This window comes from Struthio camelus, chromosome 2 (genome assembly GCF_040807025.1).
Source record: "Struthio camelus isolate bStrCam1 chromosome 2, bStrCam1.hap1, whole genome shotgun sequence".
NCBI classification, from domain to species: domain Eukaryota; kingdom Metazoa; phylum Chordata; class Aves; order Struthioniformes; family Struthionidae; genus Struthio; species Struthio camelus.
The window spans coordinates 79264012-79278638 of NC_090943.1; the positions used below are offsets into that span (position 1 = coordinate 79264012).

The 14627-nt window shown below is 41.6% G+C and overlaps 1 protein-coding gene across 1 annotated transcript in view; it reads left to right on the forward strand.

Annotated features, from left to right (window-relative positions):
- The first annotated feature begins 10731 nt into the window (after positions 1–10731).
- TENT4A (terminal nucleotidyltransferase 4A) overlaps positions 10732–14627 on the forward strand; it is an 80895-nt gene continuing 76999 nt past the window's right edge. The window contains exon 1 of the mRNA XM_068931362.1: positions 10732–14607. Coding sequence (XP_068787463.1) covers positions 14525–14607 — 83 coding nt within the window. The 5' untranslated portion in view covers positions 10732–14524. The remainder of the gene's footprint in view (positions 14608–14627) is intronic.

A 14627-nucleotide genomic window follows, 5' to 3' on the forward strand; every position in this document is an offset into this window, starting at 1 on the left:
TTTATACAGACAGTCATAGTGGTATCTTCTCCGAATAAGAGAGAAAGGTTTAGTCATCTGCGTTTCAAATTTGGTAACAATTTCAGATAAGAATCAAAATGTACTCTCTCACCCAGCCAGCACTTTGGCAGGACATTCCTTATTTGGGATGCTTAGGCTGGTTTAGTACTGTTAACAATTCTGTGTCATGTCTTCTAACTTTATACAAAATCTTAGGATTTTTATAGACCACTCTTACTATGCTGCTTAAAAAAAAAAAACTAGTCTCTTCCTTCTCTTGTTGATAAATGATCTAGATGGTTTTATATTCCAAAAACCTGGAATCTTTTAGTATTTGTTTCTTGCTTTATTAATGACAATTCTCACACCCCCACTTTTTATTCGAAAGACTCCAGAGGGGTGTCAAAAACATGATGGTAGCCCAAGTATGCTGACTTTTGAGTTTTGGACACATCTGTGTCCTTTGTATGTTTGTGATGTTAAAGAAATCTTCCTGTAGAAGAATTCTACAGGAAACTTTAAAAGAAAAAAAAATGCTGCTAATGTACTTTGGAAATCTATGAGAATCAAGCTTATGCTGAGTGTTTTCTGACGTATTTACATGGTGTATGTTGGATTGTGTTCTTCAAAACAAGCTGCTAACAGAATTTTGCCAGATGTTTACTTTTCCAGTGTGGTATTGGATTAAGCTTTGTCCAAAGCTCAGACTTCTGCCTCTGACACTGATTGACACTGCTGTAATAGTCAAAGTAACATATCTGAGGGAAGAACTGATTTTAAAAAATAAAGTGCGTTCAGGAACTGGGCACTGAAGGACTTTGCTACCCAAGTTTCTACTTAACAATTATTTCTTCTTCCTGTCCTGCCTCCCTCCTGTCATGTTTATATGGTAATAACTGCTCTGAAATCCTGGCTATCATTAAGGATTTATTCGGTGATATTTAAAAAAAAGGGCAGTAAAATTTCTATCATTAACTCACAGAAGCGGTCAAGGGGAGAAATGGAAAGAAACTGTCAGTCATGCAGGGATGATTTATCCTACTGCTGAGCTATCAGCCTGCCAGTCGCACTTCATAGTGAAGTTCCTGCTGCTGTTTAGTTGGGGATGACTGACTGCGCTCCCAGCCACCATTCAAGAAGTCCAGCTTAGGGAGAACCTAGGAATACCCATTCCTTTGAAGCCTGGTGTCAGTTGGTGCATTACTTGATTCTCAACTTGTGTGATCTTTTCAGACTGCTGTGTTTACAGATTTCCTTAAGTGTTTTACAGGAAGTTTGAGGCTTCCTCTGTTTTTATCATCACACTATGATTTAATATTTGATCCTAGCTGTTTTAGTGAAACTCAGTCATCAAGTTCCCTGGGGAAGGGATGGTGAGGAGGATGATCTACCCCTTAGTAATAAAATGGAGCTCACAGATAATAAAGTTTATTAGAATCACTTAAAATTCTCTTCAAAACATTCTTTAGAAAACTAGTCTTGCATATACAGGTATGTGGTACCTTACCACGTTATTGTGGTGATTTTTAAATATTGGTATCTAAATCAGCCAGCTGTCAAAGTCTATATTAGAGGAACAAAATGCACATTACAGGATTTGAAGAGCAATTCCAATACCTAATTTAGGTGTTTACATACTTTATTGTTAATTAATAAGCACATATCTTTAATATATATCTTTGGGGATAATTGTTAAAAAAGCACTAAAGGGACAAGCAACTGGTAAAAAAGATCTGGCTGTGAAATTTAATCTCTAATCCCCATATTAATTATTTTTGTTCTATTGCACAGCCTTTTATGAAAAGGCAAAGATTCTTTTAGTAGTAAACAATTGAGAGAAACTATTTAGTATCCAGTTCCTGAAATAAGGAAAGACTTCCAGCTCCACAGACAGCAGTGCTTTGCTAAAATTACCAAATACAAATGCCTAATCTGACTATTACAGCTGCTGTTTCCTACAAAAGAAGAAAAAAAAAAAAAAAAGCATACCTGAGAGTGAATTGTTTAATGCCCTTTTCAGTATAGAAGTTGCAGCAAGTAAGGTACTGGAACAGCGCATCATCAGAATACCACCCTAACTGCTATTATTGCTCTCTTACTGAATCTTCTTGCTCGCCTTTCCTCTGCAATAATACATAGTAATGAGTTTTACTTCTTGATATGAATGAATACAAGAGGAAAAGATGTTATACATGCACATATATAAATATATATATATACATGACAACAGCAACATGCAACAATTTTATTTGTTCTTTTTGCAACATCAATTGCCAAAAAATTCTGTAGGCAATATGTACTAGGAGTCAAAAATTTGTATGTAAACACATTTTTAGCTTTTATTGTGACAAACAGCTACAAGTAATCTTGCATGTTTAGTAACATTAATGATACCTTGCCTGCATAACTTCATCCAATATAACATGAAGTTGAAATCCTTAAGAATAAAAATGCTCTCATTTTTCCCATTATTATTATATGGTACATGTTTTGAACCAGATACATGCAATTATGTGTGTGGTTATGGGAGGGGAATTTTGTAAGAGGAAAATATATACATTTCCTATGATCTAAGATATCATCTCCTGATCTTTGATCGGAGTAATTCTGCTGAATTATTTTTATCTCAGAATGATGTAAAAATATTTCCTTAAATTCAGAGGATGCGTAGCTGCCTTCATTCAGTTGTGTGTAACTATATCAAAGTTTACAGAAAATGTGTACTGATGCCTCAATTTTGCTGCTAAATATTTACCTTGAGTAAAAAGGTTAGCTAGTTTTGTCTGTGCAGTGTTAACTTCTGGGTCATGTACAGCAGGATGGAATATATGCAATACTCTGGGAGCTTATCAAAGTTCTTTCTCTTTTACTTGTTACAGAAAAGGAAAAGCTGAGTTCTATGGGATGTGAATGTCAGTGAATTTAGAAATTCTGGTTAATTGGGATTATTTAAAAATAACAGAAGGAAATTGTTTGGTTTTAGTGATTCTATTTTATATTCTCATTATATTATGCTGCTGAAATATTCCATAGTGAAAATACAGAATTTACTTGGGCAGTTCATCCTTGCATTTAAAGACCAAACTATACTGGTGAAGAGCATCATATAATTAACTTGGTCAAATCCTATATATAGTTTTTGAACAATATCCCATTTATTTATCATTCTCTACTAGTCCCTCCCCCCCACCGCTGTTTCAGGAGTTTTGACAGAATTTACCTGTCAGAAAACATCTGATATTGCAAAAGTCATTCTCTTAAATACACCTAGCATGAAAATGAACTTTGTATACTGCCCTTTCCAGAAGGAGAAAATATGTATGCTTTCTATTGAGTAGTAATAGCTGTAGCTATTTAAGGAAATATACCTCTTTTCAGAGCGTCTATATCTTTGCCAAAGATCCCCTACTAATAAAAGGTACTACTAATAAAAGGTGTTTTGTGGTCTGTGTTGCTTGAGTACCTTTTTTTTTTTTTTTAACAGTTAGTAATCATATATAATTATAACCTGTGAAGGTTGGCTAAGGCTTTTGTAGCAGTAATTTCAGTATCCCAAATGAGGAACTGAGGACTCTAGTAGTTAGGGTATATTAGAATACCCAGAGGTGTATAGGAACTTGATTAGATGTATTTATAAAGGTTATTAAGTGTCAGAAGATGAATGTGTTTGTTTAGTGATACATTCTTAATTACACAGAAAGACCTGTTTACACTTGCCTGTAGATTCAAGAATAACAGAAGCAAGGGTGGAGGAATACTCTTTTGGATTGCCCTTTTGCTGCTAGTTCAAGTGAACTCTTCATTTGAAGCAACTATAGAACCTGGCATTTCAATTGTTTTAACTGTGGTTCAGCAGTGTATCATTTTGAGGAACGAAGAAAGCATGCAAATGACTTTATGCAAATTGTATTTTATAAAATTACAGCGTGAAACAACTGCATTGTGCTTCTAAGCAAAAGTGTTCTCTCAATTGCTTTTAGCAGGTTTCTTAAACCAAAAACTGTTAGCAATTTTTTTTTGAAATAGAGATGTTCTAAACCTCAACTGATAGTATGCTGTAATTACCATCTCTAACAGGTTTACTAGCAAAAGTCAGTAAACATGAAGTAGTAATACTTTGTTTCCTAATACTTCATACTAGGTGATTTACTATCGCAACAGGTTTTGATTTCATTCAACAGCAGACAAAACAGGCAACTTATTGGCAAATGTAATCCAGTCTGTAGCTAAATCTCTTTTCTATATTTCTGAAAGCTGGCAATATTTCATAGGTAATATGTCAATCTGCTTTGGCATAAATGTATTGCAACAGACCTCTTCCTGATTTTCTTGAATGTTCCCATTTCTGATTCCAATCAAAAAAGGTAAATTGCAAGTAACCTTGACAAAGACAAACCACATCTTACTTGTTATCAAGTGATAACGTCATCTTCTAGCACTTGGTGTCTGCATTAACACTAGGTTAACTAGAACTCTTTAACATGTACTGATTATCTAACTTATTTTTTTTACATGTAAAATTATGTCAAACACTTCTGAATTGTCTTATTGTAGCACTATGTAAATGCGGGTTTATTGGGACAGTATATAGCATTATAGCGTCCAGTCTTTACTGAATGCTGCCAAGAGCAGAAATTGCAAGTCACTGTCATTGAAAGGACTGTCCCCTCCTCTAGTTCAGGGTTGTATTTCTCCCAGATGTGGACAACAGAAGCAGATGAGAATACATTCTGGAACAAGCCCCAGATGTCCTCAGCAGACGTCTTTATGATAGTCATTTGTGTCACCATTGCACAATGCGTAGAACAACAAGGGAAGCTAAACTTCATCTGCATTCAACTTTGCAATGGAAAGGTGGCAGGGAAGATTTCTCTAACAAAGCATGTGACTGTGTTACCTCTGGTCGGTGGGGGTCTTTCTGGTTGGGTGGTTTAGAGTTTTGGAGGGGGAGGGGGAGTGTATATAATGATTTCAACTGTGGTGTTACTAATGTGACTTTTTTCCTGTATGATAGTTTTCTTTTTCAGTAGTAGTTGAATCTGGACTAATAATTCTTTGATTAGACTGTTGAGATTTCAATTACACTAATACTAAACTTTTGACTTCACATATAAGGTATGTTTTCTTTTGTCCGTAACAACATTGGGCTTAACAAGCTCCCTAGGCACTATATCTGAACATTAAACCAAGGTTAGTTTCTAGTATGATCTGACCATGGTTTTGCTACTGTCAGCTTCTTTCACATTCTGCCATCTGTTTCTTCAGCAATATATTGTCTTAGGTCTTCCCTTTTTGGGTGATACAACACAGTAAGTAAAAACTTAAAATAGCTATAGAAGTGAAAATTGTATTTTGTGAGCAATAAGCGAAAATGTTTTCGTCTTTTCTTCTCGAGTTTTCCACTTTGTCAGTATTCAAAACAAAGAACAGTTTCTTCCTATAGATTTTGCAGCTTGGTGGAAAATCCTGTCCTTTTGCACCAAGAAATAGCTATCGTTCTGCAAGGCACTCTCTTTGTTTTATTCTGAACAGAAATGTGCTGAGCTGCAATTTTATTTTGCCATGTAATTGCTAACTCTAGTAACTACCCTGAGGGTTAAGTAAGCTTCAGACACACTCCTGTAGCTGTTTTAACATAAATATTATAGATAGAAGGGACTCAGTTTCTGCCGTAGACAGTCAGTCTATTCAGCAGCAGGCCCCAGGATCTCCATGTCTCTCCAGTTGCTGGCGCCTAGGCTTACGAGCCACCAATGCCCACAGCCCCGCTCCAAGTTGGCGGTACAGACCCACTCGCTCACACATGCGTGCCTGCACCCCCCCACAGGGGTATTATGGATCCCCCAGTAATTGGCCATAGACATATGCACCATGCAGCAACTGGTCCTGGATCCTTGCTCTCCCCGGCCACTGGCACCTGGGCATGCGAGACCAAGGCCTGTAACCCCCGCTCCCGCTGCTGGTGTAAAGCTCCCTTGCACATACCAACGCACAGACACACAGACACACACACACACACAATGTGGGTCCCTCCAGTATGTGGCTTAGACACTCAGTGTACCCTTAACTGGTGCTGGATCCTCTTGTCCCCAGTTGCCTCCCATGCAGACACACACATGCACAGAAATGGGTTTCTCGGTCAACTCCCAGACCTTACGGGCTATTGGCCTGGGCATCCTGGTCCCTCCGGTAGCTGAAGTCTTGGAGCAGCAAGAGCTAGCTGGTCCCTATGGTATGGGGAACCAGGATCCAAGGGGTTAACATGACTAGCAGGGCAGGTCCCTGTCAGTCAAGACCTAGTTCCACAATATCAGAGCAAGGTAAGCAGGATAGACCCACAGACGGTTGTCAGGTTCAACCAAGAGTCCAGATCATAAGGCAATATCATGGTGATAAGGCAGGTCTGAGGTCAAGCCAGGAAATTAAACCACAATTCAGGATCAGATCTAGTGATTGCTAAGCAGGTCCATGGTGACAAGGCATGGCCAAGGTCAAGGTCAAGTCAGGAAGTCAGTCCACAGTTTGAGGTCCAGAACTACGGGACCCATGGCCAGGCACAGGCATGGCTCAGCTGTAGATCAATACTCCTCCAACACAGCACAGACAGGGACTGGAGGCCCAGGGCTAAGTTTAAATGAAGGCCCTGTGTTAACGGGCAGGGTGCATTGGTGGAGGCCTCAGGTGAGGCTGGTCAGGGAAACTAAGGCCTATTAATACTTGCCAGGGCCCTGGGAGCCAACCCCTCCAGTTGTCTTACTCAGACATGCACGTATTCCTGGCTCTCAAACCAATTAATCTACTCACTGGCTAGCCCAGTTTGATGTTTGATAGCTATCACACCCACTCACACACACATACCCCCACTCACTCCAGTTGCTGGCACTTAAATATTCACTTACTCCAGTCTCTCCAGCTGCTGGCACCACATGGGCCCCTGTGACCAGTGGTCTGCCTCCCGTTGCTGGCCCCTCGACCTCCATACATGCACACGCACACAAAATAGTTACCTCACCCAGGAAAATAGTTAGAAATTGAGTAAGCAGGGGCAGGACATGATCAGACAAGTGTACTGACCAGCAACCTGTTTACACATAAGCAGTCTCTTTAATCCTGTTCTCTATTTTCCCACACTCGTCCTTTGCCAGACCAACTTGATCCCTCCCTTTCCCTGTCTTTGGTTCCTCCACAAAACATTTCATAATAAGTCTTTTACAATACCCAAATACCACTCCTTGGCATCCCATAATGTGTCCCATATCCCTAGGCAGTAACTCCCCTAGATTATAAGGTGATTCAGAGAGCCTCTCCAGTTGACTTAGCATGATGGATGCCACCTCCAGCCCCTGGGGCTGATGGCCTTCCTGTGTCAGCCCTGGGAGGAGATGGGACAGCGTCTCTCTTTCTCTGACTGTAAGGTTATTGAGGTTCCCTCCACCTGAGGGACCACAGTTCCTCTGTGCTCCTTTGTGCTCCTAAAGCTTTTTATCACATAACCTCGCATTAGGGTTGCTGGCCATTTATTTAGAAACTTGCATCTGAGATTTGTGTTAAATTCTCGGCTTAGTACACATGTTTATACGCGTCTACTTTTGTTGTTTCTGAATTGTAGTTCCTTGTGTAAATGAGTGGGAGCCAGCCTTTAGAAAAATGCTTGAGGTAACATTGATAGATATTTGGAATAAATAATGCACTTGGTGAATTTAGCCTGCTCAAACTTTCTCTAAACAACTATAATTAAAAAATATATTCAGTAGACAGCTGAATAGACAGCTCTGCCTCCACTTTCAGCACAGCTGCAAGGAACAATTTCTTGATGTTTGCAGTGCGTGGCATTACTGTTTGCTGGGCCTGATTTATATCTGTTTTAAACTCTCATTTGGGCTACAGGAAACCTACCAAGAATTATAGATGAAATATTTTGGTCTCACACAAGTTTCATCTGCCATTACCTATAAGGAAGGAGAAACGGTCTGTGACTGTCTCAGGGCAGATCCCATCACTCACCCAGGATTGTTTCAAATCAGATCTGCTAAAACAAAATATTTACAGTATACATTATGAAAGATAAAACCTCTTCTGGATGAAGTAAGAGCTCTGACTGAGTGCCCAGCCTTGCTGCCAAACAGCTGGTCTTGCTGTTGGAGCAGAAGAAAGAAAAAGGACATACGTTTCTCGGGAGGAATCTGTATAGAGGTTAACAGAGGTAAGAGAACTTTTTCCCACAGCCCAAAATTAGCTGGAGAGTTCACTAATATCCATTCCAAATGCTTGTGTGACAGCCTTTAAGAAAACTGATTTACTTACAATGAGAGCCCATTCAAAGGCTGCCATTCAAAATGACCATGGAGGTTTATTTGCTTGGGCTGAAAACTATGATGTTATGGAAAAAAGTCTTTAAAAGCAATAGAACTGTGCCATGCATTTTGTATTTTTCCCCTACATCTTATGCTACACTCATGTGCTTTCGCACATATTTAAGTCACAAATCACTAATAAATATAGGACCAATCTGCTTCAGGTAAGTACCAGCATTTCTTTTTGTACTCCTCCTATAAACAATGCTTCGCCTTAAATTCACCAGCACAAACTCAAAAAAATTTGTGTTAGTCTTGGTATTATAAAAAGAAGTAAAACCTACCATCAGTAAAGAATCTCTTCTCCATAGTTACATTCCAAATAGGGAATAATATTGAGAAATCATTTGGGTGACTTGCAGAAGTTTGCTTTTCCCAGCTGGCCACACTCTCACTGGCTTTCCTTTCCACTCTACCCAGACTGCAAACGCATGGGCAAGCCTGCATCATAGATATTTTTATTTATGAGGAAGAGTAGATCTTAGGTTTTTTTGTCATTGTTTCAGATCACTAAGTGAAATATATTTTGTGAAAATGAAATTAACCTGGGACAAAAACGTGTTATAAAGTTAGATCTTCTTAGTTATGGATTGGAAAGAACATGAGAGGTGACCAAGCACATTAATAAGAATTTCAAGTATCTGGTATCCAAAAACCCCTCTCGTGATCAGTTCATAAGAATTCCATAAATTAACTATGTATTTCTTAAATTGCAAAACAATCCATTATATCAATGTTTAGAAGTTTGAGCATTGTACTGCTGGTCCCTGGCCTGGCAAAGAGCAGATGGCAAAAGGTCTGCATAAGGATGGGTGAGTCACCACACGGTCAGTTTCCGCCATCCCCTGCTCAAGGCCTGCATCTTTCCATCCTAAGTACTTTCTTCTTCTCTTTCTAGTCCAGGCCTTTCTCTACATGAGTTTAAATGTCTAGCCATGCTCTGTCTTCCTGACTTACACTTTTCCCACCCTATCCTTCCTCCTCATAATATGGCTAAGCCATATTATTCTTTCCTATCAGTCCCTATCTAATCTAGCCTACAGGTGCTCCACATCAGTGCTATCTAAAAATCCTGCCAAAAATCCTAATCTCCTTTCATCTCCTGTACCCTTCTGTTCAAGTATGCATGGGCCATAATGCGTATGGGTGGGGTGAGCACTTTTATTCAGGCATTGTACCATATCTATTTTGGAAATCTTCCCGAGATGTCCAAGTGATTTAGTTGTGGCCCAAGCATACTTCAAATAATAGCTTTGAAGGTGAACGTGGCAGCAGGTCAGAGGGAGGTGCATTGCAATAGAGTGCAATAGAGTGGAGTCTCTACATAAAGAGCAAATTTATTCAAGTATGTGCATGTGTTACCTTTAGAGGACAACTGGTGGGCAGGATGAACCAATGAAAAAAACTGGGCAGATGATCAGGACAGATAAATTAGTTCCTATAAATCTATGCAAGATTGAATATGGCTTTGGTCAAGCTTGGGAGCTAATAAAATTGAGCTGCATTTTTCACCATGATAGTCTTTGGTGACATCTGAGATAACTTTTGTTAATTGTATCCACAGTCATTCTGATATGTATAAATGATTCTTCCAGGTTTAATACAGATGCAGCTGGTGCCCTATCTGCTGCCACGTTAACGTGGTAGATGAGGGCTCCAGATCACTTCCTCACTAAGCAAATTTTATATCAACTTTCACAGCTTCTCCAGTACATTTTAGCAATTGTTTAATCCCGTTTTTCTGCTAGTATCTCACTTGCCTCAGTAGAAAGTTTACAACCAACAGATCTGAAGGAAAGTATTTTTACTCTAACAATACTCTAATATTGTTCCTGGGAGGAATGCCTTACAGAGTCTTTTCCTAGCAGAAGGTCTAGCCAGATTTACTTTTTCTTTGATTTTAGAGCATGTGCAGCCACATTCTGAATTGAGATCACTCGCTCTTGCTAGGACTCATACAGCAAGCTCTGTATGTCCTCAGCTGTCTTCCACACACTAACCTGGAGAATGACAATTTACAGATGATCCTGGGATTACAAACAAGAGTAATGGAGGAATCCTGACCAGTTGCAGGAATCTATTGTCATGAAATTTCATGAAAGTCTCTTTAAGGTCTCTCAACTTGTCATTCAATGGCATGCCAATGTTCTTACAAAAAGAACTCTCTGAAGAGCTCTGCATTAACCAGGAGATTAAGACAGAGCACTGATTTTATTCAGCTTTTCTGATCCCACTTAGGAAAATACTTCAGAGAGATTTATAGATATTTAATATAAACTTCACTTGTTTATGATCCCTCTATCCCGAATAGAGATCTACAACCAAAATTTTAAAAACCTTAAAAAAAAATCTTAAAATGCTCTCTATGCTTGCTATCACAATTTAATGTCTAAGTAAGCCTTTGAAGAAAGGCTGTAAGATTTAATTGTCTTCAATTAAGTGTCAGTGCTGGCAGTGTACTCTCTCTTGAGAACTCTGACAAGTCTTAAAGGCTGAAATTTTTAGAAACCAGCCCTCCAAAATCCGTAGCCTTCTAAACATTTTCTAGGTAAGGAAGGGAGGCAAAATAGAGCACAAGAACAATTTTAAAATTTGTATAGACTATTCTTAAAATTTTTGATACGTCACAGAAAATTGTAAAAAAAACCCCTAATGTTATATATTTAATTCCTGTGTAATAAGTGAAGATACATTTTCATAAGAAAGCAGTATTTTGAAAGTAATCCATATTACAGCACCAAATATATTAAGGAAATAAAATAAGGGTATATCGAGGTCACACATTTAGCTTGCTTCCATTTTAGTGCTACAAATCTGTGTAGCGTACAGTGATGAAACATCTTGATGGCAAGAGTTTCAGCAAGAAGTGTTGATACAAATCCAGCAATGTATTAACCACCAGCTGTGAGGCAAAAGCACACCTGGCCGTGCATGAAGCCTCTCTCCCACAAGTTGCCACCCTGAATGCAGGCATATTTGGATGACTTGTGAACTGCCTCCCACACTCCCTCCATTCACCACTCAGCTATTTCATGTGGGTAGCTAGGAAATGATTTTGATGTGTATAAAACATGCCTGGCTGTTTAGCAGTTGATTTATCATGCGTTCAGCTTTCCTGACAGAGGGCTGGCAATCTTTGGAAAACCAAGGGAAGACAGGCTTGTAATTGACAGCTCTTTCAGCCTCAGCAGTTTAATTCACTGCTGAATATGCCTCAACACCCCAAGTTCGGCTGAAGCTCAGCGTTCATCAGAGGAGCAGGTTGAGCCAAGAAAGAGGAAAGATTGAGCAAAGTAGGAGATTTAAGGAAGGAAAGATGACATGGGGCTACTCATGCTAGGCCTTCATTAATGGGAGACAGAAGCCATTCTGAACAAGCAAAAATTGATGACTTGGTAGCCTATGTTTCCACGGGACAGATTAAAAGAATGCACCAAATTGTGCTTTGTAAGAACCAAAAACTCCAGTTCTGCCTTTCCACTTGTCTCTCCATTATGATTAGCTCAATTTGAGATATGAAAACTGTGTCTCTGCTCTCTTGCCTAGGAATGTATTTACTGAAAAAAAAGCGACAGAAGCGCAGCTAAGGTAACCTTCTCCCCTCTACCTCTTCCCTGTCCCAGCTAGAGACTGTGGTTAGTCCTGTTCTTGACTATTCCTACCTGCAGCAGATAGGTGTCAGGTCAGACCTACTGCTAACCCTTCTCCCTATGTCTTCTCCTTCTCACTAGGGGCAGCAAAGGGTATGAAAAAGGAGAATGAAGCTGATGAGTGTGGAGGAGGTGATGTGCTGGAGGCTTGCAAGGAGATGGTGGGTGACCAGAATGAAGGTCATATGGGAGAAAATGTTGGCATCATACTGGAAAGCATGAGCCTTTGGAAAATCTGTTGGCAGTTATTCAACCTCTGTGTCACCCTTACGGAGTCATAATCAGGGCAATACCCATCCTCAGAGAGCAGAATTAATCACATGGATGGGATGTTGTATTTTCACCTCATCATTTTCAGGGGTGTATATTGAGCCCTGTTAAAGGTAAGAGATATTACCTGTATCCTGCGTTAATGAGTTTAGAGTGTTCGTTAAAAAATAGATTAACAGCAAGCACTAGGCCAAATTGTTTTGTATATATATCCTACCTAGGTATTCAGCTTTACTACCATTATTTACCAAATCATACAAACTATTCACAGAACTGGCATTCCATCATCAGGACTGTCAGAGTCATCAACTACACAGTTACCAAAGACTCCAGCACTGTCGCTGATGCCAAATCAAAGAGGAATTTGGCCAAAGCTGAAACTGATATATAATCATCCAAAAGGGAGCTGTGGTTGTGTTTCCTGTGAAAATGTATGCTACTTGTGCTGAAAGCTATTACTTTTTTTTCCTAGTGCAGTTTTCTGCTGGATTAACAAGTTAAATTGGCTCACTGTTCAATATCTAGAAAGCTAGAGCAAGGGAGTAGGTGAAGTGTGTGGTCAGGCAGGGAAAGGGAGTAGAAGGTTAGGGAGAGTGGGACGTCTCCTTTTCTCTTTTTCTGCAGTAAGCCATTAGTTCACCTAAGATTACTATTCAACTGCACCCGAGAGATGTTATAATCGTGATTCCCTGGTAGCGTTTGTCACTGCGCATGTTCAAGCCTTCTCTCTGCTGTCCTGTAGTCAAATCAGGGCTGTATCCAACTGATTGTGATCCCTGGACTGCTGGAGATCCTGAAGGGTACCACAAGGAGAGGATGTTTGATCCATACATATGCTGAAGCTGTTTGAGGAAAAGGCCAAATCACAGGACTAGAAAGAAAATAGGAACATCATTCTCAAAACTCATAGTTAAAGCAGATCCTCAGACCAGAGAAGAAACATGGGATATCTGTTTAGTCCAGCTCCAACAACTATGTGTATTATACCCAGTGACCACTGCGTATAAAACCTATACACTACCTATACATTGGCGATCTCATAAACGTGTACAAGTATCTGAAGGGGGAGTGTCAAGAGGATGAGGCCAGCCTCTTCTCCGTGGTGCCCAGCAACAGGACAAGAGGCAACGGGCAGAAACTGAACCACAGGAAGTTCCACCTAAACCTGAGGAAAAACTTCTTCACTGTGAGGGTGACAGAGCATTGGCACAGGTTGCCCAGAGAGGCTGTGGAGTCTCCTTCGCTGGAGATATTCAAAACCCGTCTGGATGTGATCCTGGGAAATATGCTCTAGAGGACCCTGCTTGAGCAGGGAGGTTGGACTAGATGATCTCCAGAGGTCCCTTCCAACCTAAACAATTCTGTGATCCTGTGATTACATAAACATACCCTGGAACAGGTACCCAACCCCCTGAAAGTCTAGCCCAGTGAAAACGTAGGTACCCAGTGGAAACGTAGCATTTCAAGGAGCTTTCTTGATGGTAAAGAGAAAAGCATGGAGCCCTTCCTCGGGCAGTGGCTGGCCTCCCTTCGCTAATTTGCCCCATGTTGCGGTCGGTGTGCCTAACCACGGTCTCCCTTCGGGTGGCCCACCGGCATCTTCCCTCCCGCGCTCTCCTGCGGCTCCGGGGCGCTCAGTTCTTTTGTAGGTCTACCTTTACTCCCTTTTCATTTAGGTTACTCCTCAAAATCCTTCCTGCTCTTTTTACCGACACAAGGTTGTGCCTCCCCAAAGGAAAGAACCCAAGCCGGGAGGGAACTACTCCGAGTGACGCCTCCAGCTTGCCCGACGAGCAGCCCTGCCCTTCCCTGCTGCCCGGGCAGAAAACCCGCGGGGCCGCCTGGAAGAGCGGCGCGGCGCGGCACGGCCGGGGTGCCCCAGCGGCGGTACCCGCTGCGGGAGGAACGGCGACAGCCCCAAGCAACCACCGCCGCCGCCTCACACCGCCGGCAGCGAGGGGCGCTGCAGCGGCGGGTAACGGTCGCTGCGCCGCGCAGGCGCAGTGCCAGCAGAGCCCGCTCCTTTCTCCCGAGCGCTGCCGAGCCGTGGCAGCGCCCTCCCCCACCACTCCCCGCGCGCGCATGCGCAGCACGGTGAGCGCGCCGGAGGGAGGGGCGCCTTCCCAACGTCCTTCCTCCTTCCCCTTCCCACGGCTCTCGGCGGGACGGAACCCTCCCCCAGGGGCGGCCAACGCGCATGTGCGGTTGCCAGGGCGGCCGTCTCCGGTGAAGGTTTAAAATCGGCGGGGCATGCGCAGTGCCGCTTCTGGCTCTGGAGAGGGGGACGCCACATTGGAACGGCGACGGGAGCGCTCCGGGCAGCGCCGAGCCGGGTACAGTTTGCGCCGCCGCC